The sequence below is a fragment of the Halichoeres trimaculatus genome, unplaced genomic scaffold (assembly GCF_033239565.1).
Source record: "Halichoeres trimaculatus isolate MK-OKI-2021-1 unplaced genomic scaffold, fHalTri1.1 fHalTri1_scaffold_5, whole genome shotgun sequence".
Lineage (NCBI taxonomy): Eukaryota > Metazoa > Chordata > Actinopteri > Labriformes > Labridae > Halichoeres > Halichoeres trimaculatus.
The window spans coordinates 17,453,375-17,471,701 of record NW_027437183.1 but is presented as its reverse complement, the minus strand read 5'-3'; the positions used below and the strand labels follow the sequence as shown (position 1 = coordinate 17,471,701).

The following is an 18,327-nucleotide window of genomic DNA, read 5'->3' as shown; positions in this document are numbered from 1 at the left end:
TAGAGAGGTCTTTTCTGAGACCAACCCGCATTAAAGGGGGTTGTATATATCAGCTGTAGATAAATTAATGCACTTCATGTTTTATTATCAATCTGAATATCCTGGCAGTCTGTTTTGGGATCCAAGGAGCAACCTTCGGATCGATGCACCGGTATGTGCGCTCATCAACGTACAATTTTCAGCCAACCACCGTTGAGATCCTTCAATTGCTGCTCTCTTATTCGCTGGGAGTAGAAAACAGAGGCGGGATTTCTACAGTCCAGAGGAAATCCAAGAAGCCAACGGCCAAGTGGATTTCTTGCGGCCTGGCGGTTTAGTTTTATGTTAAAGAAAGGAGAACGTAACGTCTCAGAGTATTTGTTACACCTTGGGCGGATCTATACACTACCTCGAAGCCACTACAAAGTCGCCGTCACATCATATGGTCTACAGAGTCGGTGATAAAGACTTAATCTAACGTCAAATGCATGCATTCACAGTGTGGCGCTAGCTCGCTAGCTAAGCTTACATCATATCCAGGGTAGACAAGCTGAAGTAAAGGCTAACGTCCGCTAGCTACGTATGCTAGCCTAACATCAAAACATAGTAACCGCTATTGAATAACTTTAGAAATGATACATCACATACTCTTTTTCCTAGCATTTCTTGACCATTATTCACAGAGAGCTAGCTATAACAGAAAGTATTATTGCCTCGATAAGTAGCTGTTGATATCTTTTGCGAAGAACTTACCTGTAGACACACTTTGCTCCTATTTACAGTGTTGTGTTATTTCTGAACAGGCCTCCCACGTGGTACCCCTCATAATAGAGATCTTTAAGTGAAGAATGGGTGTTAACCTGACCCTTTGACATGTTGTCAACCATCCACATCAACTGTTACCAATTACGATCTTGGTTTCCATGAAGAACATAAGGTCGTTGGTGCGATAACGTGCAATATTTCAAATTGTTTCCTCCTTTTTTTTTAGGATGGGGGGTCTGAACTAGAGCTCGGTTGGACACAACAAAACATTGAGGAAACAGAAAATAACTGAATGGTCATGGCCTATTCCAACTACAGCAATCTGAGCAGGGCTCAGCTCACCTTTGAATACCTGCACACAAATTCGTAAGTACCAATTTACTTTAAATGTCTGATTATTGCAATGTAGTGCCACATTAAAATATTGATTTTGATGTGATACATGTAAATGTAATCAAACCTGAAAGACGTTTGAATGCTGTTGCAAGACCCAAATATGGTGAAGCTACATCTGGTCAATGCCTCTACATCTGAGTGTCAGATAAACCAAGTCTTAGGGACAGTTAATTAATTACTGCTTCTTTCACCTCATCTACTCAAACAAAAAGAGAACTTTGCACTCATTTCATGTGTTTTGTGAGGAGATAACTTACAAATTCACTGTAATAATGGTCTTTAATACCAAGTAACTTATGGCTGATGTACATAGGCAATCAAACAGAAGTATATAACGGTTGGTGTGATAAAGATATCATCAGAAAATCTGCAGCTCAAACTTTTCATCAGCCTGCAGAGGTCACAACAGAAACTAGTGTATTCTTTGTCAGTACTGGGATATGGGGTTCCATTAGTGCCAAAAATATGCAGATGACTTTTAAGATGTACCATTTGTGTCAAAATTATGTCGTCATGTGCACTGACTTATTTCTACTGTGCGTGTGACATGGCATTTCTATGTCTATTGAATCTTGAACTGTCCTTGTGTCATTTGAATTTGTCATTATGTTGTGTCGTCATGATGTGTCATTTGACAAAGTGTTGTTAGGTGTCGTTTGACAGTGTTGTTGCTTTGCGTTGTTACTATGTGTTGTTTGACAATGTGGTTGCTATGTGTCGTTTGATAATGTTGTTAATATGCGTCGCTACCTTGTGTCGTCTAAATGTGCCCTCTGACAAGTTGTTATGCTTTGTAACAGCACATCCTGTCCAGTCTACCAATAACTTAACAAAATTACTTAACAAAATAACTTAACAAAATAAAAAAAATACAAAAAATTACTTTCATTATACTTTTATTAAAGTATTAACTTCTATATTTGCTTTGTCTATATCCAACAAAGTAAGCGCATAACAACTACTTTGTCAAACGACACATAGCAACAACATTGTCAGACAACAATGATGGTAACAACGTATGGTAACGAAGCAGTCAAACAACACATTATAATGACATGCCAAAGTACACATCAAGACAAAAAACATGAGTCTGTCAAACAACACAACAACACTTTATCAAATGACAGGTCTTGACGACACAATGTAATGACATAGTAAATGACAAGAACATTTTATCAGTCATTAGACATACACTGTATTCACTATACAGAGAATATGCCATTTTGGAGTGCTGTCCAAAATCTGAGTGAGCATGGTCAATCACTATATAGTCCGATCAATGTATCCCACAATGCATTTTGAAAAGTAGTGTATTAGTGACGCTCACTATTTACCATCATGCATTGCGAGATTGGCTGATTACATGACTGATGATTACTGATAACATGAAACAAAAATTAAAAACTGTCAGAGAATGACACTTAGCTCTCTGTTTAACTTTCGGAGGAACGTGTCTCTCAACTTTGAGCAGAGAAACAAAAAACACAGACGCTACTAACTACTAAGTAACTAAGCTACTACCACTAAACTGTTCATTGCGGGTAATGCATTTACGGGACCTTGTAATTCTCAAATACAGCGCAAGTTGCTGTGAAAATATATGGTTTTTATTTTATAAATAATGTGTAATAAATGATTCTATTATATTTGGCTGTTGCGGAAAATAAGCTAAGCATAACATTGGTTATCACTAAAATAAAGACCACTTTGCAGAGTTTGAGAAAACAAAAAGAACTGTAAAATCCCCAGCCATCTGTGAGCGACTCGTAAGTAATTACATCACTGTCAGCGGCTGGCTAGTAAGTGAGAAGTGTCGGAAATGTTGTTTTCACTTAGCTGATTGAGTGGACTATATAGTCCACTTCATCTAATTCACTATATAGTGAGTAGTGAGTATGGAATGAGTGAACAATTTCGGACACAACCGTAGACAAACGTCATGTCACATGCACAGTAGACATACAGTGTGCATCAATACATATTTTTGGCACTAATGGAACCTCATACTGGGAGACCTTAAAAGTTTCTTGTAATGTAGCCTCACTGAATAACTTGATCGATGCTTGGATACTGTATGTATGTATGTATGTGTATGTATGTATGTGTATATATATATATATATATATATATATATATATATATATATATATATATATATATATATATATATATATATAATATCCATTATAATGAATTATATATATATATTTATATATATATAATATCCATTATAATGAATTATATATATATATATATATATATATATATATATATATATATATATATATATATATATATATATATATAATATCCATTATAATGAATTATATATTTTCTATATATATATATTATAATGAATTAGTATAAAATTCAAAGAGCTTTCATCAGCTCTGCTTGTATAGAAACAAATCTTTAAACTCATTTGATGAAATTCAGGTTTTACAACTGAATAACAGCCTTACCCCAGACGTTGATAAGGAGATCAGATCATATTTACAGATATCTCAAAGTTTGAAATGTTTACCCACTTGATTTTTCTTGTTGAAAAGGAATTATTGTTGTAAATCGATAAAATGTGTTATGTACTTTCAGCACAACTCACGAGTTCTTATTTGGAGCCTTGGCAGAACTTGTTGACAATTCAAGGTATGTCTAATTAGATTCTCTGGTGCTAAGTGATGTGTATTGTATAGTTGTACCAAAACCTATCAAAATCTGTTTATTTCTTTTGAAGGGATGCCAATGCCACACGAATAGACATTTACACAGGTAAACACCAGCATAGCTCTGTCATTAAAACTTCTGCATTTATTCATTGTCTTACGGTGGTTCTGTGACATTTTTGCTACTGTTTTGCTGACAGAAAAAAGGCCGGAGCTGCGGGGCGGCTACATGCTCTGCTTTTTGGATGATGGTACTGGAATGGATCCGAGTAAGTGGTACTTCTGTAACAGAGAGGATTCTTCAAACTGTTCTTAGTTTATGAACAGTTATGTTATTTTTTTAGTGATACATATGTTTTTAATTAGAACATTATGTTGAATGCTTTTTGTTTACTAGATGAGGCAACCCATGTTATACAGTTTGGAAAGTCAAACAAGCGATCCCCTGAGTCCACTCAGATCGGCCAGTATGGAAACGGATTGAAATCGTAAGACCTGTGATCTGATAAGATCTGATTGTGGATTTTGGTGCTTTTGATTTGACACATATTGTTTTATTTCAATATGTTTTTGTTTCTTCAACAGTGGCTCTATGCGTATTGGGAAAGACTTCATATTATTCACGAAAAAGGGTGACACGCTGACATGCCTTTTCCTGTCCAGAACATTCCATGAAGAGGAGGGACTAGATGAGGTCAGATTCGAATGTCGACGAAGACAATCTTATTGATAGGAATTGTTACAATTAATTTGAATACCTGTTGAGCCCAGGATTTTTTTTTTACATTTTGTTGATGCTTTCTGTAAACAAAGAAACTAATTTGGTTGAAATTTCAAATTTACACTTTTATTTTGCAAGTGTGTTCCCGGTTTTCTTTGGCCACTTCAGGTTTTCAACATCTTTGTACCTCCATATTCAAGGACTTTGGTCCTCTGTTTCCAGGTGATAGTGCCCCTCCCCTCTTGGGATCTGAAGACCAAAGAGCCACTTACTTCGGACCCAGAAAAGTACGCCATAGAGACAGAACTAATCTTCAAATACTCCCCTTTTAATAATGAACAGCAGCTGATGGAGCAGTTCAACAAAATAGAAAGCAGCAGTGGTAAGTAGAAGTTAATGTCGTAAAATATATCATACCTGCCTCTATTAATGTCTTCACAATCTTTCATATGTAAATTCAAATAACATGTTACTTCACTTTTTAAAAGGCACTCTAGTGATCATCTATAATCAGAAGCTGATGGACAACGGAGAACCAGAGCTGGATGTGGAGACAGATCATCAGGACATACTAATGTCTGGGACACCAGTTGAAGGAGTGTGAGTATCATTCAGCCATAGGATCATGGACCCATGTGTTTTCAACATTTACTTCATTGGATGTTTGTTCTTTTAATCAGAAATTTGATAATGTGGCTGCACGTTCTCTTTCCCCCTCTCACAGGAAGCCAGAGAGGAGATCATTCAGGGCGTACGCAGCTGTGCTGTACATTGACCCACGCATGAGGATCTTCATACAGGGACATAAAGTCAGGACCAAGAGATTGTCTTGCTGTCTTTATAAACCAAGGTAATGTGATGTAACATAAGTATCACATCTTCATACCAGATTTCAGTGGCAAATGTTTTATTACTATTCTTGTTTTGTAAAAGGGTTTACAAATACTCTTCGACACGTTTCAAAACTCGTGCTGAGCAAGAAGTGAAGAAAGCAGATCACCTTGCTAAGATCGGTGAGTGAGCTGAGAAATTATTCATTCACATTTTGATTTCATGATGTGAATGCTTCACTGACATCAGTTTTGGGATTTTGTCTTTATTTTAGCTGAGGAGAAAGCCAAAGAGGCAGAGAGTAAGCGGATAGCTTTGGAGGCCAGACTGGGAGATGACCTGTCAAAAGATTCAAGGGTAAGTCTGAGATTATTTGGTGAATCAGTTATTGACCACATTTTGATCTGGACTGATTTTATATCTGAACTAACGTTGTGTTCTCTTTTTCTCAGGCAATCCTAAGAAAGGTTCAAGATTCTGCCATGATGCTTCGACGGGATGCTGAGATGAAGAAAATGATACTTGAAGCCAAGCAGAAGTAGGTTTAATCTGATTGCCCTTATTCCTTTTTTTGAACAACAGTAACCCCTATGGCCCAGGATTTATTCAATATATACCTCCTATTATTATTGTCAGGTAAGATGGGTTGAAATGTATTACCTACAGTAGTTGTGGGCTTTTTGTTCTGTTTTTGTGGGAAAAGAGAACACTAATTTGATCATCCAACACAGAACACTAAACTACTTTTTGTGTGCTGGGCTTTCTTTGCGTCTTGTTAGTTTTCAGTACTTTCCCTCCTGTTTTTAGAGCCCTTAAGGAGCCCAAGGAGTTGAACTTCATATTTGGAGTGAACATTGAACAAAGGGAGCTAGACGGGATGTTTGTGTACAACTGCTCTCGTCTCATTAAGATGTATGAGAAGACTGGCCCCCAGCTGGAGGGAGGCATGTAAGTACTGCAAGTAAATGCACTGAAAATGATGCGGTGCCAGCATAAAATCATTGACTTTTGCATTGATATTATGATCTGCACATTTTAGGGCATGTGGAGGTGTGGTTGGAGTAGTGGATGTACCCTATCTAGTCTTGGAGCCGACTCACAACAAACAAGACTTTGCAGATGCAAAGGAATATCGACATTTACTCAAATCCATGGGGGAGCATTTAGCACAGTACTGGAAGGACACCAACATTGGTGAGTTTCTTGAAATTTCTGAATCTATGTCCGCACAAGTTTAAGAACAGCTGAAGGGAGTTTTACTGCAGTAGTAGTCAAAATCAAACTCTACAACACAACAGAATGGTAAGCAATATTTTTATACCTTTGTCTTTGAAATGTCACGCTTGCACTACTGGTCAGAGTTACTGTTTGTATGGTGAAGTGCAGACACCCCAACATTATTCAGTTTAACATTTATTCAAGCTTTCCCTTTTAAGAATTCAGACTTTTTATCAAATAACTTCTATTTGATAAAAAACTTGCTAAAATGTGAGTGTTTCAAATGCATGCTGTCTTTTTTTCTGCAGCTCAAAAAGGAATCGCCAAGTTCTGGGATGAGTTTGGGTATCTGTCTGCCAGCTGGTCTGCAGCTCCGTCGCCAGAACCCAGATATAAGAGACGTCGTGCAATGGAGATACCGATTACTATTCAGTGTGGTATGTTATCAAACCACACACTTACACTTACATGACATTTATGCTGGGAAAGCAACCACAAACCTACACTGACTTTCTAATTCTGTGGTTTATTAACAGACAAATGTTTGAAGTGGAGAACACTGCCTTTCCAGATGGATGCTGTGGACAAACGTTACCCAGACAGTTGGGTGTGTCTCATGAACCCAGACAGCACCCAGGACAGGTGCACAAGAAGTTACTATTTAGAATATGTCTTTTATTTGGATCTTCCAGTTTTTTGTGTCATTATTTAATAATCACAGGCACTGCATGTCAGTTTAGTCCTCCTGTAACTCTGTTTGCCATCAGTAGTGTTTCTTCTTACAATATACAGTGTGCATCTTGTGTCCACAGGTGCGACGCTCCTGAACAGAAACAGAATTTGCCCTGTGGTGTTCTGAAGAAAGACAAGCAAACAGCTGAAGACAAACAGAAAGAGTTGGCAGACAAAATCAAACAACAGCAGGAGAAACTTCAGGCTTTGCAGGTACCACATCCCTCTTTCTCTTGTCTTTCACTTCCTGTTTAATGTGATCCACAACTAAAGTCGATTGTTCACCCATCAGAAAACCAGCACCATCAAATCCTCAGCAGATATAAAGAAGTTACCACTGGAGGTCAGCATGAAACCAACAGAGAGCACTTCTCAGGTACATGCATCATTTAGTTTCCTGATTCAGTCACTTTTACAGTTTGTGAGTTTGGGCCATTATTTTTAAACATGATCTTGTTGTTCATTCATTTTCTCATTTGGTGTGTTTTTTTTTCACATGACATTGTTTCAGGCAACAAGGTCCTCCGAAAGGTCCACTGCACGCCCTCGCTCCCCACCTCTCCCTGCTCATCTCAAAAACGCCCAGAGTACCCCTCCATCTCGTGCACCTTCTCAACGCTCCACCCGAACAGCTGCACCTCCACCTCCACCCCCAAAAGTCGACGCATCCAGGTCGAGAGCTGCAGCAAAACCTCCGCCGCCTGCAGCAAAGCCTGTGGCCAAAGCTTCTGCCAAAACGCCCCCAAACAGCCGCAGCACTCGGGTTAGTCAACAATTTTTAAAAGATTTGCTCTTCGGCTGTACAGTACCGATGGAAGACTCTTTCAACACCAGTTTATGAGAATGTATCCCTTTGTTTAGACACCTGCCAAAGCACCACCAGCCAAACCTGCAGCTACTGGACTACGCAAGAGAGTTATAGAGGAAGACAGTGAAGAGGAGGAGGAGGAAGAGGAGGAAGAAGATGAGGAAAAGGAGGATGATGACAGTGAAGAGGAAAGTGAAGAGGAACAACCACAAACGAAGAAATCAAAGATGGCTGCTGCAGTTGCTAGCCGCGGTAAAGTGGTTGAGAAAGCCACACCTCCCAAACGGGGCAAGCTGGACGAGGTAAGCACAAAATTTGTCTTAAAAGTTAGAGCACACTTTTCTTAGAATCAGGTTTGGATATGTTGAAGCTCTTTCTTCTTGTTCTCAAAAAGCGCTTCAAACATCCTCATGTAAGAGATAAACATTTTCCATCAGCAGGGCTTAAAATGGAAATGAGTTCTTTGTGTGAGTCAGGATGTGAGGCTCATTGTGGGACATTCTGTGAGGACGGCTGTGAGGATGTATCTGCTGTCTCTTTTCTGCTGCTTGTTGCTGTTGTGTCTCTAATACAGTTTTTTTACCCACAAAAGAGGAACTCCAAGGAAGTGTGAAATTAAGCTCACAAAGTTGCAGAGAGGGATTTGGAAATATGTTAACTTGCATAATGTTTGAGTGCTTTAGCCATAAAAACTAAGAGATGATCAAAGAAAACGGCAAGTGGCAACCAGAAGGCAACCTATGCCTGAGCATGAGTACCAACACAATGAAGCAAAAACTGAATTACCGACATTCCTGTTTGGCTAAGTAGGTTACTGAACCCCAAATCAGAGTCCCTCTGCTGTTGACCCTGCAGGTCAACAAACGATCTCAGCCAGAGAAGAAAGAGGTTTCTACTCCAGCACGGCAGACACCAACAACATCATCCTCTGGCCCTAAATCTTTTTCCTTGCAGCAGCATGTTGCTCAACCGAAGGTAGCTGTACATGGCTGGTCACCTGCTTCATCACCTTCAAATTAAGCTGCATCTGTGCCCACACCTGTGCTTCTAACAAAATTTAACCTAAAACTTCTAGCTGACTTGGGTGGTTTAACCGATTTTCCTCCCCTACCTAACAAACTGCTCATTATCTGCATGCCTTTCTTTCCTTATGCCTTAGGTCACTCTGGGACTTTCACCTCTTTTATTGAAAGGATGTATATTATTTCTGTCACCGACTCCAAGGTTAACAAAAAGCATCTAACTATAATGATGGTAACAATTATTTTTGTTTGTCAGATGTCTGAGAAGCAATCGGAGCAGGAACCAGAGAACGACCCTAAAAATGCTCAGAGAGGTGAGACAGTGAACTTTACAACACTGACATTTCTCCGCATCTCGCTAAATAAGAAAATTGCTCTTAAAGCTGAGCATTTCTTGCTGAAAGACTTTTTTTCCTCCCCAGATAAGGGTCTCCTGGTCGAAGTACGTGTCAACAAGGTGTGGTACACAGGAAAAGTCATTGCTGTGGAGGCAAATAAACAAAGTGTTCGCTGGAAGGTGAAATTTGACTATGTTCCTCGGTCCACTCCTAAAGACCGATGGTAAGATGCATTTTTTGTGCTCCTGGGTATATTCTGCTTACCTATCATATGCGTCATGTTCTGATTTTATCATGATTTGTTTGTAAAGGGTGTTTAAAGGCAGCGATGAGGTCCGGTTGATGCGGCCACCATCCCCAATCTCTCAGACACCTGACACTCAACAGGAGACTGAGAGGGGCCGGGCAACCATGGAGCCAGACACAACCCAACCGGGAACCAGCCGAGAGGTGACAGACAGTCTGGTCACAATGTTGAGGTGAGCTGATTCCCCTGAATGTGTTTTTTTTTTTAAATTCAAGTGTTAATGCTCTGTGGTGTGATATTGTTTCTTAAATTGTTTCCAGAACAATGCTGCGTTATTTTTTTCCTCCTGATTTCCGGATTCCAAAGGATGATGTTAACAGCATGACGGCAGAGGAGCTGGCTGCTTTTCCTTTGGTGAGATTGATGAATGATGACAGTAGATAGAAAATGTGGTTTAACTTTGAAAGGGAAAATAAAGAGATTAAGTGCTGGGTGTGATTTTAACAACTTTTCAACCTGTTCAGAGCATATCCAGAGTGATGCTGTGATGTTGTATCTTTTCCCCCTCTAGAAAGAGTATTTCCAGCAGTATGAATCAGGTCTCCAGTCTCTGTGTAACTCGTACCAGAGCCGGGCTGATGCGAGGGCTAAAGCTGTGGAGGAGAAGAGTAACAATACTGAGATCAAACTAAAGGAGGCAGATGAAAAACTACAGAAGCTGAGAACAAACATTGTAGCACTTCTGCAAAAAGTACAAGAGGTAAGACTCAGTGCCTTTGTCATTCCTTATAAGTGTACCATAACCGGAATATGTGACAAAAATTTAATGGACTGTAACCTATCTGTTAAATTGCATGCTTTTCAAATAATTGCTTTCGTTAGTAGCCCTTGCACTGTAAGTGAGTCTGATGTTTTTTCTCTTGGAATGCTAGGACATTGACATAAACACAGATGATGAGCTTGATGCATACATAGAGGACCTCCTAACCAAAGGTGATTAAGGACACAAGTGAGAAAAAAAGAAAGAAGAGGACTTGCACATTCACAAACTGGCAGTTTTGATTGAGTCATGACTTGTTGACAGCTCCCAAAGGACTTGTGCTTTGGTGCAGAGTTAGCTGTGAATATTTGAGGATATTTTCATTGTTGATCCATCCACTTCTTAAACCTGATCGTCAGGACTTTGATCTTTGAGTTTTATCATTTATTTAGCTAGCACCTCTCCACTCTTTGTTTCTCTTTTATTGGGTAGCCACTTGGACTGTGGTTATAATTGTTTTTTTTTATATAGCTGCTTATATATGTTAATCCATGTTCCAGCCATCCTTCCTAATTGATCTAAAAACAGTTTGTGTAGATTTAACTCAATATATCCTCCCTTTATAAAGTCTACTAATGCTGTTTAAAATGCAGACTACACTTTTTTCACCATGGTCGATACTCAGGTAAGACTTGGGTTTGACTGGTTGTTTTTCTGCATTATTTTTTGGTTGTTGTTTTTCAGCCTGTGCTTAAGCACTGACATTTTATTTTTCTACACTACAGTCACATCTGTGTTGCCTCTTACTTTACTTGCTCCTGGTCTGACAGCAAAACAGGCTAATGTTTTACAGCTGGGTGATGTGACACACCCACAAATAAGATTTGCTTACTGGGTTTTATCAGTATGATTATCCCCCATACCCCTGCTAAATTTAAGCTATGACTGTTCTGTGTTTAATTTTGAAAGAGAAAAGAATCCCATTTAAATTCAAAAGTTGTGTGTCCATTATTGTTCAGTGCCTGTGTCCTTACTTTTGAACAGATTTTTAACATGTCATGAAAATGTTTTATGAAACGGTGCATGCTTTCTGTCTTTATGTTCTGGTTAGAACAAAGGATTCTGTATTTTTGAAAATCTTTACGTAAAACAATAAAACTGGTTCGGTAACAACTTAAAATGGGCTTATGTCTGTTTTTGTCCAGCATCTCCAGATTCCCATTTACATTTTGGGTAGAGTCTTTTGTGAAAAGTAAGGAGGCCATCATTATTCAGACATTTGTTTTGGTCATGGCTCATTGAAATGAATTACTAGTGTGTTGGTGTTATGAAAGCTTATTACTCACTTTCGATAAAATACTGTTTGCATCATTCTAGGCCAATAAAAGGTATCGTTACCCTGACTCACTCGTATCAGAAAGCCGATAGAAATTCCAGAATCTTAGAAAATGAAATCGTCGCATCACTTCATTCATGTCACAAAAGTCTGTCTGGTAAAAGTGTGGCGAATCGTCCCTTTAACAACGTCGGGGACTTTTATTTTGAAAGTCCTGGTACATCCGTTCTGAATGTAAACACTGCACAGCTAACGGAAGGTAAGGATGTGTATTCTTCTTACATGTATGACACTTACACGCTTAATTTTCTTTTAATGAGATCATATAATGTATCAGTATGAACTCTTTAAAGGTGATTTTCAGAAAAACAGTTACAGAAAAGTTGTGTAACCGTTAGCTCGCTTGCCACACCAGCTCGGGTCACTTCAGGTGGCGTCCAGCAGCTAGATGTGCAGTTTGGCCGCTGCGCGCTGCCAAACTTGATGAACTTGCAAGAATTAGATTTAAAATCAGGCTGAAACCTTTTCTAAAATATGATAAGAATATATCAAGAAAATAATGACTTCAAACAGGTCGCCAATCACATCTGTATCTATGGAACAGAAATAAATGAACTTTGACCCACTTTAGCAAACGCTTACAGCTGACTGAAGCGTATGTTTTAATGTTTTCGTAAATGTTCATATCATCAACCGATTTTACCTTCCTCGGATTTAATCAGAGGAAGGTAACATCGGACAGAATACCAAAAAGGAAAATACATGTTGTATATAAACCATAAACTGTTACGTGGGGCTGGAACTTCATTTAAAAAGTACTTATTTGTGACTTACATTACAAGTTATCATATTGTTGCCATTTGTGTTTAAGATCACTTGCTGGCACTGAAAAAATGTATTGTACAGTATTTCTTTTAATGTAAACAACAATACCTATCATTTTTTTGCTTGTGATTATTGAGACATCCATCAGATTCCATTGTTATGTGGAACTTTGTCATCCTGCTGAATATTTTGTTGTACAAAAGGGATAAAGACAAACGTTTTAAGAAACATCCCCAGGGTTAGTGAAGTCTTTATTTGTGCTTTGTATTTTTTTCTCATCAAATAGATATTGTATTTCACACATAAGATAAATTCATCCTTTTGTCTCTGCACTGCAGGTCTTGAGCAATGACTGCGTGTTCAGCTCTACTGAACCGTCATTTAGCTGGAAGCTGCTGCAAGGCATGGTGTTCTGTACCCCAGCCTCTCATCCACATCCGATCAGTCAGTGTTGCCGAGCCTGGCACAAGAAGATCTGATGAAGAACCACTCTGGGAGACAGGAGGCTCCCTGCCATTCTCTGGAGCCAAGATAGGATCTTTCTTTCAGGACAGGCCAGTGCTGAAGAACCCATTTCTAGAGGATGCTTTGCTCAGAGGATACCTGAGGAGACACCTACCTGAGGAGGTGAGGGGGGAGCACTGATGTGTTTTAGCTACAGGAACATAATGTATAGAATTAGGAGAAATACATTGGTTAAACTTTGTGACAAATGAATTTTATACTTCAGGTTTTGAGACAACCCAAAAATTCTTGTCTTTTGAGCCTGATTTGCTGTTTTCAGCTTAACAAACCAGTAGTTGCTGTGTTTGCTATGTAACAAACCCTGCCAAGTACCAAACCCAAAGGCTACATAGGGCTTCATTCCCTTCACAGTATTTTTTCTATTGTTCTGTGGTCATCACATCTTGACCTTCATCTACTGATTAACCAGCAACACATCAGGTCTACAGCCAAGCTTCATCTTACTTTAGCTCTTACTGAAGTAAACCCTTGTATCTGTGAGGACTTGACCAACAGCTGGACAGAGGTCATCTGTTCCAGTTATCAAATGTTGTCTTTTTATGTGTTGTGCACAGGCTGTCTTCTCAGACTTGAATGCATTTGGGGACCGAGTGGCAAATGAAGTGGATGGGTGGGGTCGTGAGTGTGAGGTTACTCCTCCTCGGTTGGTGCACTTTGACCCCTGGGGTCGCAGAGTGGACAACATTGTGACTTCCCCGGCCTGGAAACGTATGAAAGATTTGTCTGCACAGGAGGGACTAGTTGCTATTGGATATGAAAGGTCATATGGGGAGTGGAGGTTTGTAGTTCCTTTTTCACTTTCAGAAACTTTGTGAATTTCTGTTTGAACAAGTGGTTAAATTTGTATCTTCTCTTTGTTTGTGTTGATTTTAGTCGTGTGTACCAAATGAGCAAGTTATTCATCTTCTCTCCCTCCTCTGGTCTTTACACCTGTCCTCTGGCCATGACTGATGGAGCTGCCAAGGTCATCCAGGTGTGTCAGAAAAATCAATCATCTGACTAAAAGTGTGTACTGTAGGTCTTAATCCCACACTGATGTTATTGTTAAATATTTGTTTAAAAGCAGATGCATTGACATGCTCTTAAGAAACCAGATTACCCTTTTTTTGTTTTTGTTTTTTTGTTTTTTTGTAAAACGTATTATAAGTGATGCAAACAAGGTTACAAACAACTCCCTGGTCTTGGAGTATTGGAAACAGATGAAGAAAAAGGCGCTTTGAAGCTGTTCTGAAAAGCAAGTCTAAAAATTAACTACAGCTGAAATTGATTAGTGAAAGTCTGAGAACAGAAATGCTTGTACAAATGCCAACAGTAAGAAAAAAACAGCTAATATGACCTTATCAACCAGCTGATGTGTTCATGGGTTTTAGCGAAGTCAGATTATTGGTGAAACATTCATGAGCTCAATCTAATTCTTTTTTAAACCTGTATACACTCTGAGAGGTGTTTTCCCCTGTGCTTAAAGTCTATAGGTGTCTCATGGCCAGTAGATGAAGCATACAGTCGTTTGACAACCCGTCAGCCTGAACGATTCTGGACCTCTGGACAGTGGATGACAGAAAGACAGGGAGGATCTGATGTGGGTCAGTAGTGACATGAACTGGCACCCTAAAGAAAAAAATACAGAAAATTATTTTCATGTTGTATTAATCTTCTCATCTACATATGAAGCTACTGTACTTGCAACATGTCATTGTTTGTCTATTCGTCATGTATTTCTTCAGCCAGTGGCACGGAGACAGTAGCAGTTTCCCAGTCTGATGGCTCATACAAACTTCACGGCTTCAAGTGGTTCACCTCTGCTACAGATGCTGACATGACTCTCACATTGGCCAGAAAGCAGAACCAAGCTGGAGCAACCACACCAGTACAGCTGACTCAGTTCACTCCTCTGACATCTGTCATTTCTCCTGTTGATAGGTTTATAAATATGTCTATGTGTGTGTTTGTTTTCGGCAGGGTAGCAGGGGTTTGTCTTTGTTCTATGCTGAGGTGAGCAGAGGTGAGGATGGCCGGCTAAAGGGTATAGAGGTTCAGAGGCTGAAGGATAAGCTGGGAACTAGACAGATGCCAACTGCTGAGCTGCTGTTGGACGGCCTGCCTGCACACAGGGTCAGTTATGCAACTTCATGTATCACAGAAATAATAAAACCGAAGGATCCCCAAAGTCTTTGCAAATATGATTAGTGCTGTGTTATTTGAGAGCCTCACCGGTACAGCTCACTTTGTTCAAATAAAGCTTTTTGCAGTGAAAACAGGACAAACCTTTCTGTAGTTATCTTACCAAGTGGTATGTGATTAAATATTTTTTAATCCTGAGGCCATTCTTTAAAAGCAAATATTACCTAAAACAGGTTTTTTGTCAACCAACACAGACTAGCAAACAAAAGTCATGAGTTGTTAAGGGGAGCAGTTGGCTGCTTTAGTCACGAGACAGTGTGAATTTCAAAAATTAAGGCTTATGGACCTCTAATAAAACACATTTTTCACAGATTCTTATTAGAAACATGAATAGGAGTTAACAGTATTGTTAATCTATAACTAAATAACTCTTTGCTGTGTCAGAAATCTGTTGCAGACATTCTGTCTACACATTACACATAATTTTCAGCTTTTCGTTGTCTATGTTTTCAAAGGTCTTAATGGGAAAATCTACTACTGTACCATTTAAGACCAGAAGTACAAAACCCAGCATATGATTCTGGATGTTACTTATTTGTTAATGTATATTTTGTTCTCCCCATTTACAGCTTTCAGAGGAAGGAAGAGGTGTAGCCTCCATTGCTAATATGCTAACTATTACCAGGATCCACAACAGCATCTCTGCAACATCTGCAATGAGAAGGCAGGAAATAACTCATATGTCCACACACCCTCCTGTATTCATTTCTGCTTCGTGCTAAATGCTGCATAATCTGATTACAATCACATCTGTGTATCACAGGGTGGTTCAGTTGGCTCGTGACTATGCCACTCGCCGCACTGCTTTTGGAAAGCTTCTTAAAGACCACCCGCTGCACATGCAGACTCTTGCTCGGATGGAGGTAAGCTAGTATGAGTAAAAGTCATTCAAACTCACTGCTGTGTTTTTCATCATGCCCCCTCGTGGTGACATGCGCAGGTGGAAACTCGAGGAGCGTTTTTGCTGGTGATGGATGTGTGTCGTCTGTTGGGCCGTGAAGAGAGCGGTTTGGCGAGCCAGCTGGATACACACCTACTTCGCCTGCTCACTCCTGTGGTCAAACTTTACACTGGGAAGCAGGTGCACAGCTCTTACCCATGTAATAAACAATCAGCTTGCTGTTATAATGACCCCTTAACATATTATTTTGTCACAGGCAGTAGCTGTGGTGTCAGAGGGTTTGGAAAGTTTTGGGGGACAGGGCTACATCGAGGATACAGGACTTCCTGCAATGCTTCGTGATGCACAAGTGAGCTTAATGCATGCGACACTTGTTTAGAGCTGTTTTGGGGAATTAATGTTGCTAACCAGTCTCCTTGTCAGGTTCTAAGCATATGGGAAGGTACCACAAATGTTCTGTCTCTGGATGTGCTGCGCTGTGTGGCTCGCAGCTCAGGAATGGTTCTTCATGCATACTTTACCCACACAAAGGTAGTGGAATGACCTTGTCAAACATGTTCGGTAAGTTTTCTGTGAACAGTCAAACAGGAATGTGATGTTATTATTTCTCCCGCACCTAAGTCCCTGCTCTCAGGTGCATCCAGCATTTCCTCACTGGCTCCAGCAGTGAAAGCAGTGGAGGCTGCTCTGTCTGAACTGAAGGACTTTGTCCAGGTTGCAGCTACCAGACCAACCAGCTACCTGGAACTGGCAGCCCGAGACCTGGCATACAGTCTGGCTCGCATCTATACAGGCAAGAAACATGGCACCAGAACATTTCCCTCACTTCACTAATAAAGAGTTACACCCTTTAATCATACTGCACTCATCTTCCTTGAGAAAAAAAATGAAAATGCCGCCAAACAAAAGCTGAAAAACAAAAGCTAAGCTACTTTTTTATCTACATATTCTCCTGCCGTCACCACTTAGGCTAAAGGTTACCCGCAATGCAGCTCAATCACCATTAGTATAGCTCATGTAGCCGAGTCTCACTGACTAAAACAAGGATTAGGAGTGGTCGCAGAGTTCTGGTTACTACCTTTTTCCAAATACAAACCCCAGGAATCCTCTCATTTTAAACTGGTCATCTTCCACCACTGCTCACGCTGAATCAGGGGGTGTCACTTTGGCAGTCTTATGGAGCTTTCTTCAGAGATTACGAAAACAGAAAAATGTCTGAGGCTGTTGAACTGATTTTTTTTTATAACAAATGGGCTTGAACAAAATGTCTGTTTGCAGGTGCTCTTCTCATTGACCATGCAAGTTGGAAAGGAGCCTCACCATCAGACACATATGCAGCACTCAGGTAAAAAAGGCTTTTCTTTCAGGTATAGAAAAAAGAAGCAATATATATTTTGCATTTATTAACCATACTTGTTCTCTTTAAGGTGGTGTGAGCAGGACCTGTGTCCTGTGGTGACTAAACACGAGAGAGGATGGTATGATCCAAACACTCCACCACTTGATGCTGCTCTGGTCTTCGACCGCCCAATCCCAGATTTATAGTACTCACTGAAAACAAAATAATCTGTGACTCAGTCTGCTATTATTGTGCCTCACTTTATTATGTCAGATCTTGTCTCTGTGTCCTATTTGATGTAGAATTCTGAGACTATTTTAAAAACCTCTGTTTATACTAACACAGCTGACCTATACCATGCAATTATGTGATTTGAAGCTTTAGTTACTTGTAGATGTATGGGATTTTATTTAAGTCTACAATAACTATTGAGCTATGGTTTCACAATAGCAACCTAAGACTATATTTTGGAGGCTTGCGGTATTACATGTGTGAACTGAATAAATAGCACGTGACACCAGGCTTTCATTTTCACGTTCATGGTGTCTTTCACAGCCAGAGTAAGCGAGGATCAACAAACTAAAAATTCACTGGAGCACAGGTCAAAAGCGAGAGGGGCTCTGACTGCGCGACGGGTTTTTTTTTAAGATGCTGCTTTCACGTACTTCTTAAATAAAGAAAGAAAATTAAGGCTTCAATAAAAACATATGGACTTTGAAACTTTGCTGTGTGTGCGTTTT

General features: G+C 39.7%; 2 protein-coding genes across 4 annotated transcripts; both read left to right on the top strand.

Annotated features, from left to right (window-relative positions):
• The first annotated feature begins 251 nt into the window (after positions 1 to 251).
• morc2 (MORC family CW-type zinc finger 2) lies at positions 252 to 11,633 on the top strand. Of its 3 annotated transcripts, none has more exons than XM_074670834.1 (28): positions 252 to 433; positions 971 to 1,110; positions 3,733 to 3,786; positions 3,875 to 3,909; positions 4,004 to 4,072; positions 4,201 to 4,291; positions 4,389 to 4,497; positions 4,747 to 4,906; positions 5,013 to 5,124; positions 5,249 to 5,374; positions 5,458 to 5,537; positions 5,630 to 5,712; positions 5,808 to 5,893; positions 6,163 to 6,303; positions 6,395 to 6,549; positions 6,882 to 7,010; positions 7,110 to 7,215; positions 7,386 to 7,518; positions 7,598 to 7,681; positions 7,817 to 8,068; positions 8,167 to 8,415; positions 8,969 to 9,088; positions 9,392 to 9,449; positions 9,558 to 9,696; positions 9,785 to 9,952; positions 10,041 to 10,134; positions 10,292 to 10,480; positions 10,653 to 11,633. In XM_074670834.1, exons 2-28 carry the CDS (start codon positions 1,037 to 1,039, stop codon positions 10,719 to 10,721), a joined length of 3,165 nt encoding a protein of 1,054 aa, XP_074526935.1. In that variant the 5' UTR covers positions 252 to 433; positions 971 to 1,036; the 3' UTR covers positions 10,722 to 11,633. The 3 variants fall into 3 exon arrangements, with proteins under 3 accessions (XP_074526935.1, XP_074526933.1, XP_074526936.1); XM_074670832.1 differs by having other exon boundaries at positions 252 to 437; XM_074670835.1 differs by lacking the exon at positions 8,969 to 9,088 and having other exon boundaries at positions 252 to 437; positions 10,653 to 11,632.
• Positions 11,634 to 12,027: 394 nt separating this feature from the next.
• Positions 12,028 to 18,294, top strand: LOC141790459 (acyl-CoA dehydrogenase family member 11). Its single transcript, XM_074670341.1, has 15 exons — positions 12,028 to 12,075; positions 12,980 to 13,268; positions 13,721 to 13,944; positions 14,040 to 14,139; positions 14,632 to 14,749; positions 14,891 to 15,033; positions 15,126 to 15,278; positions 15,917 to 16,011; positions 16,111 to 16,210; positions 16,288 to 16,428; positions 16,505 to 16,597; positions 16,672 to 16,779; positions 16,870 to 17,041; positions 17,527 to 17,593; positions 17,676 to 18,294. Exons 2-15 carry the CDS (start codon positions 12,990 to 12,992, stop codon positions 17,791 to 17,793), a joined length of 1,911 nt encoding a protein of 636 aa, XP_074526442.1. The 5' UTR covers positions 12,028 to 12,075; positions 12,980 to 12,989; the 3' UTR covers positions 17,794 to 18,294.
• The last annotated feature ends 33 nt before the right edge of the window (positions 18,295 to 18,327 follow it).

Coding starts and splice junctions, on each gene's coding strand:
- LOC141790459 (XM_074670341.1), top strand. CDS start 12,990: ATGACTGCGTGTTCAGCTCTACTGAACCGTCATTTAGCTGGAAGCTGC. Junction 14,750..14,890: donor ACAGGGAGGATCTGATGTGG/GTCAGTAGTGAC, acceptor GTATTTCTTCAG/CCAGTGGCACGGAGACAGTA. Junction 15,279..15,916: donor ACGGCCTGCCTGCACACAGG/GTCAGTTATGCA, acceptor CCCCATTTACAG/CTTTCAGAGGAAGGAAGAGG.
- morc2 (XM_074670834.1), top strand. CDS start 1,037: ATGGTCATGGCCTATTCCAACTACAGCAATCTGAGCAGGGCTCAGCTC. Junction 8,069..8,166: donor CAAACAGCCGCAGCACTCGG/GTTAGTCAACAA, acceptor CCCTTTGTTTAG/ACACCTGCCAAAGCACCACC. Junction 10,135..10,291: donor AGCTGGCTGCTTTTCCTTTG/GTGAGATTGATG, acceptor TTCCCCCTCTAG/AAAGAGTATTTCCAGCAGTA.